The sequence below is a fragment of the Nothobranchius furzeri genome, chromosome 11 (assembly GCF_043380555.1).
Source record: "Nothobranchius furzeri strain GRZ-AD chromosome 11, NfurGRZ-RIMD1, whole genome shotgun sequence".
NCBI classification, from domain to species: Eukaryota; Metazoa; Chordata; class Actinopteri; order Cyprinodontiformes; family Nothobranchiidae; genus Nothobranchius; species Nothobranchius furzeri.
The window spans coordinates 2,086,244-2,108,122 of record NC_091751.1 but is presented as its reverse complement, the minus strand read 5'-3'; the positions used below and the strand labels follow the sequence as shown (position 1 = coordinate 2,108,122).

At 44.0% G+C, this 21,879-nt stretch overlaps 2 protein-coding genes across 4 annotated transcripts in view; one reads left to right on the top strand and one right to left on the bottom strand.

The window, feature by feature from the left end:
- Nucleotides 1–16,413, top strand: part of nt5c1aa (5'-nucleotidase, cytosolic IAa) — a 28,600-nt gene extending 12,187 nt beyond the window's left edge. The window contains exons 3-7 of one of the 2 annotated variants that reach the window (XM_015974271.3): nt 3,327–3,494; nt 4,040–4,169; nt 7,086–7,208; nt 8,115–8,299; nt 8,464–16,413. In XM_015974271.3, the coding sequence (XP_015829757.3) occupies nt 3,327–3,494; nt 4,040–4,169; nt 7,086–7,208; nt 8,115–8,299; nt 8,464–8,820 (963 nt within the window). In that variant the 3' untranslated portion in view covers nt 8,821–16,413. The remainder of the gene's footprint in view (nt 1–3,326; nt 3,495–4,039; nt 4,170–7,085; nt 7,209–8,114; nt 8,300–8,463) is intronic. The other variant, XM_054734657.2, reaches the window with a different exon arrangement.
- Nucleotides 16,414–16,435: 22 nt separating this feature from the next.
- Nucleotides 16,436–21,879, bottom strand: part of LOC139073201 (uncharacterized) — a 16,411-nt gene continuing 10,967 nt past the window's right edge. Inside the window, exons 2-5 of one of the 2 annotated variants that reach the window (XM_070556165.1) lie at nt 21,255–21,332; nt 21,107–21,178; nt 20,846–21,029; nt 16,436–20,771 (exon numbers count right to left, since the gene is read on the bottom strand). In XM_070556165.1, the coding sequence (XP_070412266.1) occupies nt 16,644–20,579 (3,936 nt within the window). In that variant the 5' untranslated portion in view covers nt 20,580–20,771; nt 20,846–21,029; nt 21,107–21,178; nt 21,255–21,332 and the 3' untranslated portion in view covers nt 16,436–16,643. The remainder of the gene's footprint in view (nt 20,772–20,845; nt 21,030–21,106; nt 21,179–21,254; nt 21,333–21,879) is intronic. The other variant, XM_070556166.1, reaches the window with a different exon arrangement.

The following is a 21,879-nucleotide window of genomic DNA, read 5'->3' as shown; positions in this document are numbered from 1 at the left end:
ACCTTACAGACATACAGTCCACAAACTTTGAAATAGTTTCTGCATCCAGGGCTCTGAACCTAGTAGCGGGAGCTTCACACACAGGGACAGGACATGGCAACGTAACATCACAGAGTATAGGAGAGTGGTCAGAGAACACAGGAGGCAAAGTCACAAGGTTCGTGACGGGTAGACCATAAGAGACAACCAGGTCCAGGGTGTGACCCCTGGCATGAGTTGGGGATGATACCCATTGAGTTAGATTGAATGAATCTAGCAAATTAAAAACCTTTAGCGAGCACATTGTCAGGACAGCAGATATGGATGTTAAAATCACCAAAAAATAGGACATAATCATATTTTAGGATGCAGTCTGCCACAAGATCACAGAAATCATTAAGGAAGTTCGAGTCAGTCTTTGGAGGCCGATAAATCAGCACAACGAGCAGGCGGGGGGAGATGCACAGTTCAAATAAGCACAGTTCAAAGGAAGAAAATGACATGGTGGGTGTAAGCTGTTTACAAGGAAAGCTGGATTTAAAAACAACAACCAGCCCTCCACCTCTGCCCCGTGATCTGGGGATATTAAAACAGGAGCAGCCAGGTGGTACCAGCTCCAGCAGGGCGCTCGAGTCACCAAACGGGACCCAGGACTCACAGATGCACAGAAAACCCAAGTTATGCTGAATAAAAAAGTCACGAAGAATAAAAGTTTTGTTCGGCACAGACCTGGCATTGACCAGACCAAACCGGGTCTGCGGCGGGGCTGCAGCACCGAGATCGCGCACGGGCCCAGTCTCCTTTAATTCTGTGCCCGTAACCGAGTGCAGATTCTCCCATTAAACCCCAGTCTGGCGAGATCTTCGAGCCGATCAGCCGTGGCGCGGTGCCGGTTCACCCTCAGAGCCGGCCAAGTTCCCTGGGAAGGGCACCGAGTAATCCAGGAGACATCTTGGAACCACCGGGTCCGAAGCTGGGCCGAATCGGGCCAGCCGCTTCTTCAGGGATCCAGGCCGACATCTCACGCTCCGGCTACCTCTCTTTCCCCATCTTCTCCGATGCTTCCTTCTCGAACTGGGGCGGACAGAGGGCTGACACATCATGGCTCGGGTGGAGAGAGCACGCGGGCAATTCAACCAGCAGCACCATCCGTGAGGTTCCCAGCTCACGCAGCCCGGATCCCAGTGTGCGCTGCCCGCTACATCAAAGGAAGGACACCATTCAAAAAAAGCATCAGAGACAACAAAAATGCATAAAAGCCAATAAAACGCCAATAAAAACCAGTAAAAAGCGAGGTACCAGTGCATAAAGAGGACGAGCAGCTCGCAGTGTGCACCAGCGCGAGCGCCATCTTACTCGGTCGACGCTCTTTCCAGTCCAGAGGTCGATGTCCCCTCTAGTCCAACGTTTCTGCCGTCTCCAGTCCCGGAGGTCGCACCGTGTCCAGTTCCAGCGGTGGTCCCGGAGGTCGCTCCGTGTCCAGTTACAGTGGTGTTTCCGGAGGTTGCACCGTATCCGGTCCAGCCCTTCCACGAGGCTCCGGTCCAGCCCTTCCACGAGGCTCCAGTCCAGCCCGTTCAAGAGGCTTTGTCTCCGGTCCAGCCCATCCAAGAGACTTTGTCCCCTGTCCAAGAGGCTTTGTCCCCGGTCCAGCCTGCAGACACTTTGTCCCCGGTCCAGCCTGCAGAGACTTTGCCCCCGATCCAGCCTGCAGGGACTTTGTCCCCGGTCCAGCCTACAGAGACAACGCCCAGAGATCCATCCAAAGGGTCAACGTCTCCAGTCCAGGAGGATGACGTCTTCCCCTCCTCCCAAGAGTTCCAGTCTCAGGAGTCTACGTCCTCTCAAGAGTCTCCTGTGCCCCTTGTGTTTCAGTCTCCTGTGTCCTGTCCTCGCATGCTCCTCTGTCACAGACGCAGGCCCCCAAGAGCCCGTCGTCGCTGCCTCCTCTGCCACAGACGCAGGCCCCCAAGAGCCCGTCGTCGCCGCCTCCACTGCCCCAGACTCAGACCCCCAAGAGCCCGTCGTCGCCGTCTCCTCTGCCACAGACGCAGGCCCCCAAGAGCCCGTCGTCGCTGCCTCCTCTGCCCCAGACGCAGGCCCCCAAGAGCCCGTCGTCGCCGCCTCCTCTGCCCCAGACTGAGACCCCCAAGAGCCCGTCGTCGCCGTCTCCTCTGCCACAGACGCAGGCCCCCAAGAGCCCATCGTCGCCGCCTCCTCTGCCCCAGACTCAGACCCCCAAGAGCCCGTCGTCGCCATCTCCTCTGCCACAGACGCAGGCCCCCAAGAGCCCGTCGTCGCTGCCTCCTCTGCCACATACGCAGGCCCCCAAGAGCCCATCGTCGTCGCCTCCTCTGCCCTAGACGCAGGCCCCCAAGAGCCCATCGTCGTCCCCTCCTCTGCCCCAGACGCAGGCCCCCAAGAGCCCGTCGTCGCCGCCTCCTCTGCCCCAGACGCAGGCCCCCAAGAGCCCGTCGTCGCCGCCTCCTCTGCCCTAGACGCAGGCCCACGGACTCTGCTGGTCCCTGCCTCCTCTCCATCGGCCCCTCGGTCCCTCTTAGCCCTCCCTCCAGGTCCCCCTCCTCCCGCCCCGCTCTGTGTTCCTGTGTGCGTCTGGAAGCCGCCCTTTTGGGGGGGGGGGGGTGTACTGTCACACTCTGTCCTGTCTCCCCATTTGGTTCAGCCTGTGTCTCCCCCTCCTCCCGCCCTGCTCTGTGTTCCTGTGTGCGTCTGGAAGCCGCCCTTTGAGGGGGGGTACTGTCACACCCTGTCCTGTCTCCCCATTTGGTTCAGCTTGTGTCTCCGTTGATTGCTCCCACCTGCCTCTCGTTTCCCAATCACCCAAGCTCCCAGCCCTCCTGTATTTAAACCCCTCCAGTTCTTTATCTCTTGTTGCCGCATTGTTTGCATGTCCCGTGTGTCCGTGATTAAAATCCCTCTAAAAACGTTTCTGCCTGCCTGCCTGCCTTCTCCCCTGCATTTGGATCCTCACCTCCGCTCCACTCACCGGCACGTCCTGACATAGAGCCAATGTGATCACATCTAAAAGGGCTTTGGAGAACCTATTATCAACATTGCCGATGTTGAGGACAGTTACAGGTGCCATGGGATTCCACAGGGTACTGGGAATCCCAATGACGCTGCAAGGAAATCAAGAAGAGTTTGGTCAAAGGGTCAAGATTAAAAGTCAAGGTTACGAATATGTAAAAGGTAGAATCATGGATTAGTCTGAAACTCAGTCTCTTGCATCAGGTGATAAAATTTCCCTGGGTCATTGCTTCCTTTGTTTGTTTTTCTTCAACACTGTTTTCTACCTCACTTTTTTTGTTGTTGTTGTTGTCTTTCAGCCAAAGCCAGAGAATGCTGTGACGATTGCCGTTTCTTCCCGGGTCTTGTTTCGAACCGAGCGAGAGCAAAAGGTGTTTGAGCAGAAAGGCGTGGAGGAATATCTGAGGTACCAAATCGAGCATGAGAACGAACCCTTTGCACCTGGACCTGCTTTCTCCTTTGTCAAGGTTAAACTCACACATTCACATACAGCAAGATGTTTTTGCTTAAAGCAGAAATCAGGAGTTTTTTCTGAGATAGCACCATCTAGAGGTGGATAAATGTATTACACCTAAGCCCCTCTCCCTATTTCTGTGATTACAGCTGGAAGCATTGCCTCTTATTTGTGAACTTGCACCTCTAGCTAGGCTAAAGAGCTAGAATACATAATTTGAATGTCATTATTGTACGGATATGCTGTTCATTTTTATGTAAACAATTTACGTGCTTCCTTAAATGCGCGTGCACACTCTGTGAATGATATCTGTACGTAAACAGATGTCTTACACTCAATTTAAATTACACGAGGTTCTACCAAAGTTGGGTTGGGCCTTGCAAAACAAAACTGATGTATTGCCCCCAATATATCTCAGTGCAGGATAAGACTATCATTTTTATTGATTTATAAAAAATCATGTACGATTCCTGAATAGGGGGTAAAACTCTGAATTGCTGCTTTAATGGTGCATGTTTCTGAGCTTCCCATCAGCTGATTTTTGCAGCCTCCTCTCAGGCTCTGGAGACGGTCAACGCACGTCTGCGGGAGCTGTACCCACAAAGTGAAGAGCTGTTCGACATTGTTTTGGTTACGTACAACCATGCACACGTTGGAATCCGTCTTATTAACACCATAAACCATCACAGTAAGTCTCACCAAAAATCACTTGATCACTTTGTGTAGCGGTATTTTAAATGCCGTACAGAAGCTTGGTATCAAAGAGTCAATTTTATTGACTTGACTCACATCAGTTTTCCAAGCCTAGCTTTAGCTGCAGGTTGCCTGACTGTCATGCCTCTTATTGTAAAAAAAAAAAGAGCAGAAAATCATGTTTTTATCTTTTACAACTAAAGACAATAACTGTCTTTGACTTCAAACAGCCCTTTATTCCCCTTCTTGCAGCTGGGCTGTCCTCAAAATGAAAATGTTTTTCTTTTGGCCACAAACTGCGTCCAGCATCGTCAAGGGAGGTCATTTGTGCCAAGCTGGAGTAAATTTGCATAACTTGAAAGTGAAAATTTGAGGGACCATTTTCACACATCACTTTTTACATTTACTGACTTTTTAAAATACAAACAAATCTGACTAACAACAGAGAAACCAACGCCTGCCATATCCTGACCCTGTCAAGATTTTAGAAAAGCAACAACTTTGATGCACAAAACCTGTTTGGCTCAAAAGGTTTAAATTCATATTTAACTGATTTAACCGTCAACCCGCACATTTTTGGACCTGGAATTTCTTTCTGCATTTCAATATGTGTGAACAGCTGACTGGCTGACTGACTGCTTCCCAGGGAAAATCTCAGACCCTGTGGTGACATCCTCTTCACAGACCACTTCCTGTGCAGCTCCTCAGATGTTTTCAGATCATCAGACCTTCAGGCTTTGAGATGAAATCCCAACGGGATAGAAGAATAATCCAAGAGGCCTGAAAGACAAACAGGTCTAAATAAAGCCACTAAAGCAACACACAGCCTCACAGATGCTTTCATGTTAGATGTCTTTGGTGGAAGATCCAGAGAACTTCTTTGGTGGTTTTATGTGAGGGACCGAGTGAATTCAGAGACTCCCCTGACCTCTGGATCTTCACGAAGAAACAAACAAGTGAAATATGCCTCTTAATGTAAAGTTATAAGTGACCAACCATGCGGTAATGGTTTATCTTATCAGCAGCAGTGGCATGTCCAGGACTTTTAAGTTGGGGTGGCCCAGGTGGGGCCCTTGTTTATGCATGGGTGGGACCCATGGTTGTACCCACTTTGTAGGATGAAGCACAGTTCAGGACACCTGGCCTCCCTACGTCAGACTGAGAATCAGAAAAACAGGCAGGCATTAGATGGAATCACTGCAGTTCATTATCCGTCTGGAAGAATGATCTCGTGAGACCGGCACATACGTGCATCAACACATAAATGTTAACGTGAAATCTGAAGTACTGCCATTTTATCTGGGCTGAATGCTAGTGCCAAACGTTGCACCTTGAAAGATACAGCTGACCAAGGGAAACAAACCACTCCACAGACGAAGACTGCTGTCACTCTTCTGATTCCAGACCTGCTAAACTATAGTTGAAAGGATGCAGTCATGCAGCATAATAAGATTATATTATTATTATTGTGCCAAGTGAATGAATGAACTTGGACGATTCAAAGGATCCGCTAACTTGGGTGAGTTAAGTCTTTTAATAAAACGTGGGACAGGTTTGTTACTTTGGTGATTAAGTCTTTACAAGTCTGAAAAAGGCCACTAGGAGCACCTCATCACACTGCTAGTATTAAACATGTAGACATGTGATGTTAAAGCACTCCGGCCCAGTCCTGGTTCGTGTTACAGAAACATAGCTCAGTCAGACTGATATCTATCAGGCTATATTTGTGAACATGCTGTGTTGCATCATATTTCAATTGATTTACAGCCTGGGTTTGCATAAATCCTCCACTATGCCTCTTGACTACAGCGTGTATGCCTGAACGAAGCCATGTCTTAAAGACACCTACCAGTTCCAAGTATACACCGGACTTTTCAGGACATAAAAACATTTGATCATTGTCAAACCCAGCAGAAGAGTGGCTTCTGCATGTGCTGCCTACTCTGAACCCATTTGCATTTTTCCCATTGGTGACCTACCTAGGGTCTACATTGGGCGTCAACCAGGCATTGCCTATTCTAGCTGGATGTACTTGGTCAACCCGAGCAAGTACTGTGTAACTGTTTTATGTCATGCTCAGATGATACTCATACTGCCCAAACGTAAAGGACTCACACACTAAGTCTTGAAATAACGCACTTTATTTTATGGATCAGAAATAACTATGGGGGGGTGCAAAAGTATCTGATATTTATGTTGGCAAAAGGAGATCTGAGGCACTCAGGAGATACAAAAATAAAAGCCTTTATTAGTACATGGATGAAAGAGTTAAAAACATAGATGCCGACGCGTTTCAGCCCACAGGGCCTTCGTCAGGGCTCAAAAAAATTTTTAAAAACAAATCAGTGGGCTGAAACGTGTCGGCATCTATGTTTTTAACTCTTTGATCCATGTACTAATAAAGGCTTTTTATTTTTGTGTCTCCTGAGTGCCTCAGATCTTCCTTTTGCCAACATTTATGTTGATCCCTTGGCTGAAGAGCACCAGTGAGAGCGCCAGATAAAGTTTCTTACACCCCTGCAGCACTTCCAGCATTTATTCTATTTTCATATCTGATATTTAGTTTAAATGGCATTAAAATCGCTTTGTAATGTTTTGAAACAGCTGTGCAAGGGCTTGCTAATGTGTGTGCTTGTGTGTGTGTGTGTGTGGGGGGGGGGGGGGGGGTTAGGGTTTACTCTTATGCTCTGTTGCCACACTGTATAGAATTTATTTTAATTCCCTCCTGAAAACAAGATTCACCTGAACCATTCCTGTTGGCATTTTCATTTCAACACCTACTTGCGTTGCACGAATTGCAAATTAATATGTAAAATATTCTAAAATTCATTCTGCCCAAGCACGGACCTCTAACACTTGAGAGTGTGCTGAAATTAAAGGCCTTGTTGCTATGTGTTGGTCTTATTCCCAGATCTGTTCATTGAGAGGTTTTGTATGACGGGCGGAAGCAGTCCCATCGGGTACCTGAAGGCCTGGCACACTAACCTTTACCTGTCTGCTGATGCTGAAAAGGTCAGGGAAGCTCTGACTGAAGGTGAGAACTCTGTACACGAAGTACCACAAAGGCTAAGGGTAAAAAACTCAATGTTAGCGTTCAACATGATAATACATTTTTTAAATTTCATAGAACACTCATTTTATTTTGAGTACTGCCAGTCTTGATTAGCAAACATAATTGTTGTAAGGCAAACATACATGGTCAAATATACCTTTAGGCATTGTACAACAGGTTGGAGTCAACTCTAATGTATTTATAAAACACTCATCAGACAGCATGGCAGCTGACTTAAGTGCTGGACAAAGCAATCAATGCACATGAGAGGCTAATCCATAAAATACAAATAAAAACAGGTATGAAAACCACAACGTTGACTCGACTCCACAGTTCCATCCAAGATATCTCTAAAACACAGTACTAAGATACTTGTGTTGACAGAATATCACACTCCAGTTGATCTGAGTGCACAACATGGTTTTGTTGAAAAAAGTTATGTATTTGTTTCATCTGTTCAACCATTTCTCTGGGTCTGGGCCACGGGCCCTATCAATTAAGCCCTAGCCACCTTTAGCAGCTCCTCTGCTGAGACCCCAAGGTTTTCCAAGGCCAGCCTTGAGTTGGGTTAGGGTTAGGGTTAGGGTTAACCCTAACCCTAACCCTAACCCTAGCCTGGGTCGACCAGGGGGGCCTCCTGACAGCAGAGGTGCCCAGACAACACTAACCAAATGTCTGAGCCACCTAAACTTGGCTTCTCTTGCTGTGAAGGAGGCCCTCTCACATAACTGAAATCCCCACTCTATCTCTAAAACGTGTTACCTAAAGCCCATGTCCAAAGTGTGTTGCAATGATAAACTTGAAGCAATGCTCCTTTCCTGTTCCACACATTATTTAAAGTGGTAGTCAACCAAATAATTGTTTACAAATGTCCGTGTTTGTGCTCAGGCATCGCAGCAGCCACCATGTTCATGCCAGAGAAGATGACAGAGGTGTCAGAATCTCAGCTGAGAGTGGCGTTTGATGGTGATGCTGTCCTCTTCTCTGATGAGTCGGAGCGCATATTCAAGGCCCACGGGCTGGACAAGTTCTTCGAACATGAGAAAGAAAACGAGGATACGCTACTTGATCATGTCTGTATACCTTATTGCAGAGCACTGTTTGAGCAGAATGATGTTTTTATTGACATGGACACAAAGAGCTGGCTTGCTAATACATTGAGGCATAACACTTTTCTGAGAAAGATATCAATGAAAACTGAAAATCATTGGCTTCTCTGTTCTTGCCGTTTGTACAGGGTCCTCTGAAAGGCTTCCTGGAGGCATTGGGCAAGCTCCAGAAAAAGTTTTATGCTAAAGGCCAACGCCTGAACTGTCCCATTCGCACCTACTTGGTCACGGCTCGAAGTGCAGCGAGCTCTGGGATTCGGGCGCTGAAGACACTCCGGGCATGGGGATTGGAGATTGATGAAGCATTGTTCCTCGCTGGTGCACCCAAGGGCCCCATGCTGGAGAAGATCAGACCACACATCTACTTTGACGATCAGATGTTTCACGTGGAGGGTGCAGCAGAGATGGGTACCATTGCTGCCCATGTTCCTTACGGCATTGCACAGAATTATACCACCAAACTGAAAACAAGTATGGAGAAGTAAACTGCATGGCATTGACTGTCAGTGACAATGGAAGATAGATTGGAAATTATATCTGTGGACAAGAGAATGATTCGGTAATTGTAGAAAGCATCACCTTGTTGAACCACTGAAAATGCGTAAGAGGTCTGGAGCCTAAGAAGGCATGAACACCAATGTATCAGCTATACCACATGTCATTATAGTTGGATGTTTGGCAAGGTGTTTCAAGTCTTTCGAACCCTAAATAATCATGTTGGAAGGATGTCTGTTTGAGATTTCAATCTCAGCCGGCTGCAGGGTTGTCAGTTTGTCTCCTTTCAAAAAATTAAAAGAAGGAATTTGTCACTAGCCTTTTTAGAACACACACCATGTTGGCAGATCAGCGTGATACTGCCGCAGTGTGTCTAACGAATGCACCATGGCTGCATGACGATGCAGGGATTTTGCGGCATACGTGCTCCCACTCTTGGTAGTTTTATTGCTGCAACGCTGGACTCGCATATTACACCTTGGTGTCGTGATCACACGGGGAGTTTCTGCCGAGCTCCAGATGGCTATAATATTCAACATGAAAGTAAACATGGGCCATACATTTCCCTTTTGTAAACAGAACCAGCTGAGATGATAAACTGGAGTTAGGCAGCGCTCCAGGAACTTCTCTCCGTTGAAGCTGGAGCTCAAATCACCAGAAACTGCACAGGGGCGGTGGAGGACTGACTCCTTCAGGAGCGGCTTGTTAAAAAAACTTAAGGGTCGTGACTTTGATTGCAATAAAAAGCAAGTTATGAGATAAAGGGAAGTCTTCGGCACCTCCCCCATTCCCCCTTTATATCACCATTGCGTGGTCTTCTGTAAACAAAAGGACACGGTTGCGCCACATTACCGCCATGGTCTGACCAATTATAAATGACCTACGGCCAGTGCTGGACTGACCATAGGGCATAGCGGGCAACTGCCCGCTGGGCCGACCCTTTCATCTTTTATGGGCCGGTGTCTGTTTTTTTTTTTTTTTCCTCTGGCCTCTAGTTGTTGCGGACAACTTGTCCGCGCCACCCCACGCGACGCCTCGTAAAAGTTGGTGGATTGGCCAATTGATAATAATACACTCTGGGCTGGACCAATAGCCAGAGGTCTGATGCACCCACCAGTTGTTTGTGAATCTCAGTAAACAGACAGACGAGCTTTACAAAATGGAGAACAAAAAACGGAAAGGAGGAGCGGAGAAAATTCGACTAAAAAGAAACTGGCCCTTCAGGCTGATGCTGGCACATGTGTTAAAATCTCACAGTTGTTTGGTAGTGAAGGTTCAAGTAAAATCAATTTAGGAAGTGATGGAGCCTCAGCCCAGCGACAGGTTGGAGAAGAAAAGAGGGAGGAGGAGGAGAAACCCGAGCCGGTGTTGTGCCATAAATTGACTCGCTGCCAAAAAATGATTAGCCACCGCGGGATCGCGCACGGTTAGGCAATTGCATTTCTAGACAAAATTCCCCAGGATTTCGCCCTAAAACTCAGCATATCTAGCGATATGGACATTCAGAAAGCAAAGATAACCTCTTCCGGTACTTAAACAGATGTTTATCGCGGATATTAGTGTGGCAGTGTTTGTGGCACCCTGCGCGGGAGCACGAGGACGTGCTTGTGGAAAGAGGGAGGAAGATGTGGCAGTGTGAGCATCCACAATGTCCCGATAGATACTGCGCCCTGGCTATTTGGCCAAGGAGATGTCCCTTTGGCTGACTGGTTAGAGCGTATGACTTTCACCCGGAAGTCTGGGGATCGAATCCCGCCCGGGCACTCCTTTCTGCACCTTGCCACATTAGTTTTTCCAGTTCGGAAGTTGTTTTAAGTGTTGCTATTTGTCTTAAACGTTCACAATGAGGATATATTAATCCTTTTTGCAATATTTGCGATTGAAAGATGGTTTGTGCCACAAATCTCCAGCGATTTAATTTTTTCCTCTTCCTTTCTTTAGTCCACTTGACATGGAGCCACAGTTAACTAGTTTGGGGCACATTTTTACTTGAAAAAAAGTATTTAAAATGATCAAGCTTTGGCTTTACAATGACACTGTGTAGGTTGCTATTCATTACGTTGCTCTATTTAAAAGTAACAAGATAAAAGCACTTCAGCACATAAAATTAAGATTGTCACTTGCCAAATAGACTACACCCTCCCGTTTACCTATAAGAAATGCCTCAAAATATCTTTAAATTCTTTATTGATGATTTAATTGTAGACAACTAAAATGGCATTTTACTTGCCAAAAAGTGATTGAATCGCTAAGATTTTCATGGAGGCTAAAATTGACCAAATAAGGGTTTTATGTATTATCTGTTGACGTTACTGTACTCATACTGCCTACTGTATCATCAAAAACACCCCAAAAATGGCAAAAAAAAAAAAAAAAAAAAAAAAAAAGAAGATAATTTCCCTTGCCAAAAATTGATTACAGTGTCCTGGTCACCTGTAAAGGGTTACATTTACCTAAATATTACTTTATTTATTATCTCTTGATGTTATTAGTGCCATCACAGGATGCCGGTGTCTTTCACATTCATAAACACCTCAAAAATGGCAACAAATGATCATTTCCCTTGCCAAAAATTGATTACAGTGTCCTGGTCACGTGTAAAGGGTTAAATTGACCTAAATATTACCTTATTTATTATCTCTTGATGTTATTAGTGCCATCACAGGATGCTGGGTGTCTTCCACATTCATAAACACAGAGTCCTGGTCACCCATAAAGGCTTAAATTGGCATAAATATTACTTCATTTATTATGATGCTGGGTGTGTTCCACAATCATATTCGAATAAACGTGAAAATATTCTGTCCGAATATCTGTTTCTTGTTATAAATATAACAGCTAGAAGGATTTACAGTTAAAATAGGAGAAACACGTGACTCCCCAGGAAGGGTCGTAACACCACTTGCCTCATGCACATAAGTGAACAAAACAAAGCAGCATGGAGACACTCCGTCTCCAACCACCTCTCAGGCAGCAGCCTGCACTCCCAAGTTCTACACGTCACCAGAACATAAACAACCGCAACACAATAAAAGCAGTGTTATACAAAATGGAAGGCCTGTAGTGTTTATTCTCTTACAGTAACAACTTATCAATTTTTTGGAGGAATTTATTTGAGAATTTTTTGGTTTTTATTAATTGTGCAATAGAAAAGTAATCGCTAGATTAATCATCTAAATAGTCATTAGAATAGTCGACTATTCGATAAAATAATCGTCAGAATAATCATTTTAAAAATAATCAGTTACCCCCAACCCTACTTTTTAGAATACCAGGATAGGAAGGATGGTGTAGGTTTACGTTTATTAGATTGATACATAAATACTACCAATAAGAAAGTGTACGTTGGTGTGTGTCAGAAACAGCATAAGGCTTAATGTCTTTTCCAAAAAAAACAGGTGATGGGCCGGTCTCCAGTCAAAATGCCCGGGCTGAATTTTTGTCCCAGTCCAGCCCTGAGTCCAACCCGTCGGTTCTGATTGTGGATGTTTTTTTAACGGGTTGCTGATGCTTTTAATCAAGTCAAGGATGTGCGATCCTTTCTGCACATCGCCTTTATATTTAAATTCCCCCGTCGGAGTCCAGTTTAATCGTGTCATTTTCAGCAGGTACTCGGCGTTTTTTCTTCCGCGCACAGGAAGATTCTGTAGCGTTTCATTAATGAGTGTGTCAGCTGCTGTTTCTACAGCTGACGTAGGCTCAGCCGTCACCGTGGGCGGTTCAGTGGGAGGTGCGCTTTCGTGTAATCCGCTTCTCAACAACTTTAAATAACGCTGAAGCAGCGCATTGTATTTTTTAATTTTCTCATACGGCGTTAATCCCGTCTCCTGCATAATTAATTTCATTTCAGAGTCAAGATTCTCTTCAGCCACGTCCCGAATCGTAGGTTTAACAAGCTGACGTAATTGTTGGGGGGTCACCATAAACATTTTTTGAGAAGCCATCGTTTATTTCCTTATTAAGCCACCTATCAGTTCGCCGATCAGAGGCGCAGCGGCTGCTAAGAGTATGGGTAGAAATCCGCCTTTCTGGCCGACTAAAAGCTTCTTTTTTTTTAAAAGGCTAGTTTTGTTATGAGTCAACTGTCTGAGCAATTCTTTGCTTTTAGACAACTTTTGAAATTGACGCGGCGACAGACGTATATTTCCTTTGATCACGTTTAAATCTATCTCGCACAAAGCCTTCAGAACGTCCTCGGAGCACCCTTTTAAAAACTCCCGACGTTGGCGAGGCTTCATACGTGACAAAGCACGTAGAATCTTGGCGTTGCGTTTTATCCGGGCTGACATGGCTCTGTTTTAGACAAATACACCGCAGTGAGCTGATCCGGAAGTAAACCCGTACGGAGACGGAAAGATTCTGGCGTTTCCGCTTTTAAATCCACAATTAAATAACCGTACGGTTCTGACGTAGCGTCTTGAAAACTCTCCATGAAATATCTTTTTTGGGTAGGATATATTTGATTTGCTAAAACATTGATTTGCAATTTGTCTCGAGGGTTTTTAAACAAAATCAAATAATTGGTGTTTAAGCTGATGGAACGACTATGTCTACGCCACGCACCCCTACAGAGCGATCATCGAAACCCTGCTGAACTTTTCTGAAGCGAGTTTGAATTCTCAATTCAGCGCGGGATTGTTCTTCAAAGACACCGCAGGCGCGCACGATTCCACCGTTGTAATTAACGGACGCAATTTAGGCCTTAATCAACGAGCGACTTTTACAGAAAACTCCAGAGAAGTGGATCTGATAGGACCCCTGCATTCTGATATATTTTTCTGTGAAAGACTTCTTTTAAATTCTGTCGATCTCAGAATTAAACTGACACGCGCGTGTGATGCTTTTTGCCTGATGGGGGCGCGTGATTCCACCTACAAGCTGAAACTGCTGGGTGCATCACTTTTTGTGAAGAAAGTTAATATTTCACCCGCCGTACGTTTGGGTCACGAGTCTGCTTTACTAAAAGCAAACGCCATGTACCCGCTCTCACGCGTGACCGTCAAAACTTATTCCATTCCACAAAATTCGAGGATATGTAATCTGGAGAACCTCTTTCTCGGCGCCATTCCTAAATATATCGTCTTAGGATTAGTGGATCACGAAGCTTACACAGGACGTCGAGATCTTTCGCCTTTTAATTTTCGCCACATGAATGTGGAATATCTGGCGTTGTCCAGAGATGGAAAACAGATTCCATCGAAAGCCTTCCAACCTACTTTTTACCAGGGAACATCGGTCAGAGAATTTTATAATCTGCTTACAGCCACTTCAAGACAATTGAAAGATTTGCCTCTATCGATTAATAGGTTGGAATATCAACAGGGGTATACACTCTTTGCCTTTAATCTGAACACAGCGGATGACTCGGAGGCGCTTTCAACCGTTTCCACCGGCAACCTGAGGATGGAGATGCGCTTTGGAGAACCTCTGAGAGCCACGGCTACACTCATTGTGTATGCGTGTTACGACTCCATTCTGGAGATAAACTCAAAGAGAGAGGTATTGGTGGATTATTATTAATGGATAATCACGAATTGGACGGCATATTATCGAGCCTGCTGGGAGATTATTTTGGTGGCGTGTACGCGTCTGATCAGCTGTCTACCGTCCCAAAAAACATTCGACTACCGGCCTACTTTGTGGTAAACACTCATCCTGTCCATTTACCCGGTGAACACTGGTTGGCGCTAGCTGTGGAACAAAATGGCCTCGGGACATTTTTTGACTCTTACGGTCTATCGCCTGAATTTAAATATTACCCTGAAAACATCCTGAATTTTCTAACAGAACGTTGTTCACGAATACAATATCAGGATTGTCAGCTACAGAGTTTTGCATCCGACCGTTGTGGCCAGCATTGTGTTTTTTTCCTGTGTCATAAGGCTTGTGGACTTTCTCTGAAACAAATTCTGTCTAAATATCATAAAAATGTAGATAAAAATGATGCTATGGTTTATCATTTTGTTAAAAAATTTTCAAATTGCATCAAACGTCATGATGTATACTTCACACAGGTGAATTGTACTCTTGAAATGTTTAAAGAATGTCACGGACTGTGAAATTTGTTTTGAATAAAGTTTTATTGAACAAACAAGAGAGTTAAGGTGTAAAGCTGATCCATTTCTTCAAAGTGGGGACATCGCTCCAGCTTGGTGATAAAATGATATTTCTCCTCGGTTTTTTCTTTTTTTTCTTCAAAACACCGTCTTCAGAATCCGGAAGCACAACCCCTCCGTTCCTGAGTTGCGTAATCTGACGTTTCGCTAGCGGATTGGACACGATAGATAAGGGCACATTTTTTTCTACTAGAGTTTTTAGGAAAGGAGTCCAACCCGTCGGTTCTGATTGTGGATGTTTTTTTAACGGGTTGCTGATGCTTTTAATCAAGTCAAGGATGTGCGATCCTTTCTGCACATCGCCTTTATATTTAAATTCCCCCGTCGGAGTCCAGTTTAATCGTGTCATTTTCAGCAGGTACTCGGCGTTTTTTCTTCCGCGCACAGGAAGATTCTGTAGCGTTTCATTAATGAGTGTGTCAGCTGCTGTTTCTACAGCTGACGTAGGCTCAGCCGTCACCGTGGGCGGTTCAGTGGGAGGTGCGCTTTCGTGTAATCCGCTTCTCAACAACTTTAAATAACGCTGAAGCAGCGCATTGTATTTTTTAATTTTCTCATACGGCGTTAATCCCGTCTCCTGCATAATTAATTTCATTTCAGAGTCAAGATTCTCTTCAGCCACGTCCCGTATCGTAGGTTTAACAAGCTGACGTAATTGTTGGGGGGTCACCATAAACATTTTTTGAGAAGCCATCGTTTATTTCCTTATTAAGCCACCTATCAGTTCGCCGATCAGAGGCGCAGCGGCTGCTAAGAGTATGGGTAGAAATCCGCCTTTCTGGCCGACTAAAAGCTTCTTTTTTTTTAAAAGGCTAGTTTTGTTATGAGTCAACTGTCTGAGCAATTCTTTGCTTTTAGACAACTTTTGAAATTGACGCGGCGACAGATGTATATTTCCTTTGATCACGTTTAAAGCTATCTCGCACAAAGCCTTCAGAACGTCCTCGGAGCACCCTTTTAAAAACTCCCGACGTTGGCGAGGCTTCATACGTGACAAAGCACGTAGAATCTTGGCGTTGCGTTTTATCCGGGCTGACATGGCTCTGTTTTAGACAAATACACCGCAGTGAGCTGATCCGGAAGTAAACCCGTACGGAGACGGAAAGATTCTGGCGTTTCCGCTTTTAAATCCACAATTAAATAACCGTACGGTTCTGACGTAGCGTCTTGAAAACTCTCCATGAAATATCTTTTTTGGGTAGGATATATTTGATTTGCTAAAACATTGATTTGCAATTTGTCTCGAGGGTTTTTAAACAAAATCAAATAATTGGTGTTTAAGCTGATGGAACGACTATGTTTTCCTTGATGAAAAACATTTTGAGTGATTAAAATGACGCTCATATTTCTGTGATGTCTCAGCTGCGTAAATAATTTTAACACTCCAGGATGGCTGGACGTTTGAGACATCATGTCATCCAAGATCACCAAGTGGTTATGACCCGATGGAAATAAATCATCATCCTCGAATGAAAGCGGGAGACCTTGAACGAATCGAATACTTTTATTACAAAGATCATCATACATAGGTTGATAAGATGTAAAAAACCACACGATGTTTTCTGGCATTTCAGTTAAACATTGCATACAATTTTCCAAAATACTTTTTACAAAAAAGGTTTTTCCACAGCCTGACGGACCAGCAATTTGTACACTGAATGGAAATTTTAGTCTAGCGTCAAAATCAGTTTCCATTTTTAATACCCAAATGGTTCTGTACTGCCGTCAGCAAATAACCTCCGCTTATCAAAAATCACACGAAACCTTTTCACAAATGAAACATTCGAGAGAGTGAGGCCTTTTTTATCTCTCTTGACGATCTCCTGCCGAGTTTGCAAAAATCTTCCCCTTTCTCTAAACACGTACCCCTCAACCAGCAGCCCTAAGCTGTCAAAATTGATGTGATCAGATGAAATGAATGACTGTGTGATACCCTTAGCCTTTAGCACCACCTGCTGGCGGTCCCGGGTTTTGTAAGCATACGTTTTTGGACCGGATGAAGCAAATTCTGTGATGGAATCGCCGTGCAGTTCATCGGTTAAATCCCCCAGCAGCGGTCCTGTTGGTAAAACACACTCATTCTCTTTGACAGAATAAATTATAGAATCTGTATCGTAATAAATGACGCGATTTCCCAGTTTGTTCAACGCATTTAATAATTTCAATCTGGCATAAGTTGTGGTGAAAGCGGCTATAAATATGTTGTTGCTTCTGCCAGGAGTCGTTAGGCATTTTTCTGTCAAACTGTGCTGCACCAGAACGGCTCCTGAAGTGACAAAGCTGAAGAATTTAACTTTGTATTTACCTGAAAACAGAATGTCAAAAAATTCATCAGGTTTTTGACCAAATGTGGTTTGTACAAGATCATCTCTTTGGCCAAACTTTCCCCAGAGTGAATTGAGACATAATTTTGAAATGGCACGCTTAGCAGGATTGTGCTGAATCTTAGACACATCTAATTGTATTCCCTGATGAAGTTTGTAGTCCTGAATGTATTTTCTTTTCGACTCATCGTCAATCAATCCTTCAGGAAAACCAGACGCTTGTTGTTTCTGCTTCAAAAACGTGTTAATGTAACCTGCGAATACATCTTTACTGCTTTTCTCAAAATCCCAGACTTCAATCATTTTCACCAGACGGTAACCTGACTCCAAAGCGTAATTGAACTCTACACTCACCCAAACGCCCGTCAAAGCACGTTGAGACGCGCTGTGTGAACAAGAATCAGATTGATTATTCATTTCAGCGCATGTGCGACATAGTGTAAAAACAAGTTTACCTTTGGATGTTTTAAAAGGCAGAACAGGGAAAAACAGTTTTCTGGGTGGCAAAACGACAGCTTTAATCAAGCCAAAATAGTGACTTGGATCTCTGAAATTTTTAACATGAATTTTGGGATGGCCTATGGGGTAAGTCTGTGTGGCGTTTACATAAGGGTACAGGCTCGTAAAATCCACATAGTGGATTTTTTCACCGCTCTGAGCCGAATGCCTCAGCCGAACCGGACAAGTTCTGCCTCCATACAGGGCTTCACGAGGTGAGAGAGGAGCTGGCGGGGGGTCAAATCTTGAGACAAACTGTTTCACGTCCGGATCAGTTTTTACCATCTCCTGCCAATCATGTTCCCAAATGACATTCATTTTTAATCGATGCACAGTTTCCAACGACTGAAGCTTTTCGACGGTTTTGTCATAAATTTCACCAAAAGTGATTTTTCTCAGAGGACATATGGATGACTGTAAGAAACATTTTGGACAGCCGTGGAAAAAACAACCCATATACTCAAACCCTTGCTCGACGCCTGAAATCACAGCATATCCGTCGAGATAAAAATCTCCCACTTTATACTCCCCCAAAGGCGTTAAAGCGTGTTGAATGTCTACATTTTGACTGCGTGAAACCCATTCCAGCCACACGATGCTTGAACTTGAAAATGGTTTTTGTTGCGGTCGATAGCCGAGCGGACAAGGAATGGCCAATGTGTCTGGTTTTAGGAATTTTGATCTAAACACACGCATGCAAGCTGAAGCGATCGTGACAGATTTCAGCGGGTCGATACCTGTTTCATTAAAAAACTCCTCTCTGAAAATACCGCATGGTTTACGCAGAATTTCCACATCGTTTCTACAATAAAACACGGCCTCCTTTCTGAAATCAAACAGCTGCTGTTTAGACACATCGGTGTACCATTCTAAAAATATTTTTTTATGCTCCGGAGACATTTGTTCAAACCCATAATGGCTGACATCTGGATAAGGCCCTTTATAATTCAGATGTTCAAGCAATGAAAATCTGTGAGGAAAATAACCTTTAGTTTTATCTGTAAAGCCCAAAGCAGCTGGAAGGTTGGCTAATTTCATCATGAGAAAACTTAAGGAATCAATGAATCTCAACCCGAAATCTGGATCGTGAAAACTCAGGATTTTACAGCCTTGCATGAGTATATTTTTGGGAACAATTTTTAATCGACACATAGCTCTCAAAATTATATAAGCATCAAATCCGCGCGCATTGTGTGCAACAAATGTATAATTGCTGAATTTAGGACGACGCATCTGCATAATAAAATCTTTAATGCAATCTAAACCAAATTTCTCCCAAACGTCGCCTGAATCGGATTTTGCACAGATTAAAAAAGGTGTATGCACACCGTTCTGATCCGTAAACGTTTCAGTGTCGTAATAAATAACCTTTTCCGTTAAACCGTCATCTTTTTTTTCAAGCTGAATAAAACAGCGATGATCATCCGTGACCACTGACTGTTTGCAAACGATGCATTTGGTCGCTGAGCAAACGTGCTGTGAGCCATTTCCACCCATGGCGATGTAATAAGTTTGTTTACAAATGGTGCATTTTTTAAACATTTCGCAAGGAGAAACTAACCTGTTTGCTTGAGGCCTTAAAACAGGTGTTTTGTGAGTTTGAAAACATATTACATTTTGGCATATTCGATTACAATCAGAACATGTGATGAGAGACGTTTCTGTCCGTTTGCATAAATCGGTATTACACACGCGACAGAACCATTTACAATGATGTCCGTTCATGTTATTATAAGCGGAAAAGCACCATGAACAAAAATATTTGGCTCCTAAGAAACCTTTAATATTTTTTATGCCGTAATAATGGTGATTCAGTAGCAAAATGAACAACGGATTTGATCGATCACTAAAATCTGTTTCAAATTTAGAAATTATTCTGTCGGATCTGTAAAAAATGATTATTTTTCTTTGAACAATATTTTCAAATCGAATCACGTCGCTAAATGAAACGGCTGATTGCTCCTGAAGCCCTGCCTGTTGATGAATATTTTTAGCCACATTCAATAATTCTGTATCTCTCGCTGAGGGATTTAACAGTCCGGCTATGCTTAGCGCAAAACACAACGGCTGATTGGCCTCTGGAGGGCAAATGAGATGGTTTCGTTTTTTATTGACTAATTCGTGATCCAGAATGGTTTCGATTTTTCGTTTTCCGCCGCCGGACGGATTATTTATCACTTGCAGTCTGAAATTAAATTCGTTGTCGGCCTCTAATGCTTCATTTGATTGGACTAACAGATCCAGTAAATACTGAAGCTGATTTAACATATTTGATCCGTCATAATTAAAATTAACGTGGTGCGTCGTGTGCAAAGTATTAATTTCAAACTGGACTCTATCGTTGGGACGCGCGATCTGGCTTCCTCTTTCAGCAAACCTGTTTAATATTTCCATCAGATTAATATAAAACTCGGCTGGGTCGTTGATTGCTTGAAAAGACACTCTCTCTCTAATTTCACGCTGGTTAAAAGCTGCGTTTACGCTCCCTCCGATCTGCCGGTGTTCTATTTGTCTCAAAATTTCATCTACAGCTTCTGATGAAGGCTCATCTGAATTTGCTAGTATTTGATCGATCTCGTTTGAAACGGCTTGGGATGCTAAAATATCGTCTAAGATCTCACTATCTGAAGCTAATTCATCTACTTCACTCAGTCCGCTTACATCAAACCAGTCAGTTAACAGATTTTCGCTGGATGGATGAAGAAGGGGGGTTTCATTATCTAAAATTCGATCTAACAATTCATCATCTACGTTTAATTCACCATCTACTTCAAACAAATCTGAAAGGTCATCAAACCAATTTTCACTCATGATACAAAAGACAATAAAAACCTACTAAAAATGAAGAAAAAAAATCTGCGTCGTCCTTTTACAGAGCCAGCACTTGTTGGATCACTTCCACCAGGCCGGAATTCACTTGCAGAAGCATGTAGCCAAGCTTCATCCTGTTTGATCTCTGAATTGGTGTAAATTTCCCCCGCTTCTTCTTCTTTAACCGTTTTTCTGATGAAAAAATAAATAAAAAATAAATAAAATGAACGAGCTTTTAATAAATTATATATATAAATTTAACTTACTCTGTACAGGTGCAGGAGGTGGTGCGTTCTCTTCGTCGGTCGTGGGTTGTTCTGAAAGGATAAAAAACATCATATTTTTTTACTTCAAAATTTAATATACTCTGCGGAGCGGTTTTGTGAAACAGCTTAGCGGCTGGCTGCTCAGGAGCACGTTCAGCGGTTTCAGAGTCGCTGTCGGATTGTTCTGAAAGAATAAAAACAAGGAAAAATATGAACGAATCATCTTTGAAGTAAATAACCACCTTTTTATATATCTCTTACCCTGTGCAGGAGAAGGGGGAGGAGGAGGAGGAGGTGTGGGCGGAGATATTGAAGCGGCTGTCTGATGTTGTTCTGAAAGGATAAAAAACAACGGTAAATGTGAACGAGACATCTTTGACTTATTAATCAGTTGTTTTTTTATCGTTACCATTCATCCGCGCATGAGAAGGGGTTGGAGGTGGTGGGGGCTGAGATATTGGGGGTGCGTAGGCCGTCTGCCGTTGCTCTGGAGAATAAAAACGATAAATATGAACGACACATCTCTGACTAGCGCGTTTTATTACAATGATCCAACGTTTGCAGCGCTCCGGATCTTGGGGAATCCTGTAGATGGCTCATCCCTTATGTCGTCCGCGTCTGTTCTGCATCCTGGGGCACAACAGGAATCTACCATATTTCCTGTCTGATTAAGTTTTCTGACAATAACAAATAGCCCAGCTGCCGGCTTCTGCCTGCCAAGATGGCGCCGTTTCGATTTGAACTGTTGCATGCCGGGAGAACTGTACCCAACCCAACCACACACACACACACACACACACACACACACACACACGCCTACAAGGACCATCCATAATCCAGCTGAGTTTTAAACAAATGATGTCCAAAGAGGTCCAACAAGTTCTTTGCTCATTTACATTTTGCTTGTAAGGATAAATGATGATGAACTTTAATGATCCTGATGGAAAATGGCAGCTGCTCCAGCACGTGCAGGAGATTTAGGCCCAATCTCAATATTCTCACTTGCCCCCTTCACTTGCGCGTTCCCGGCCAAG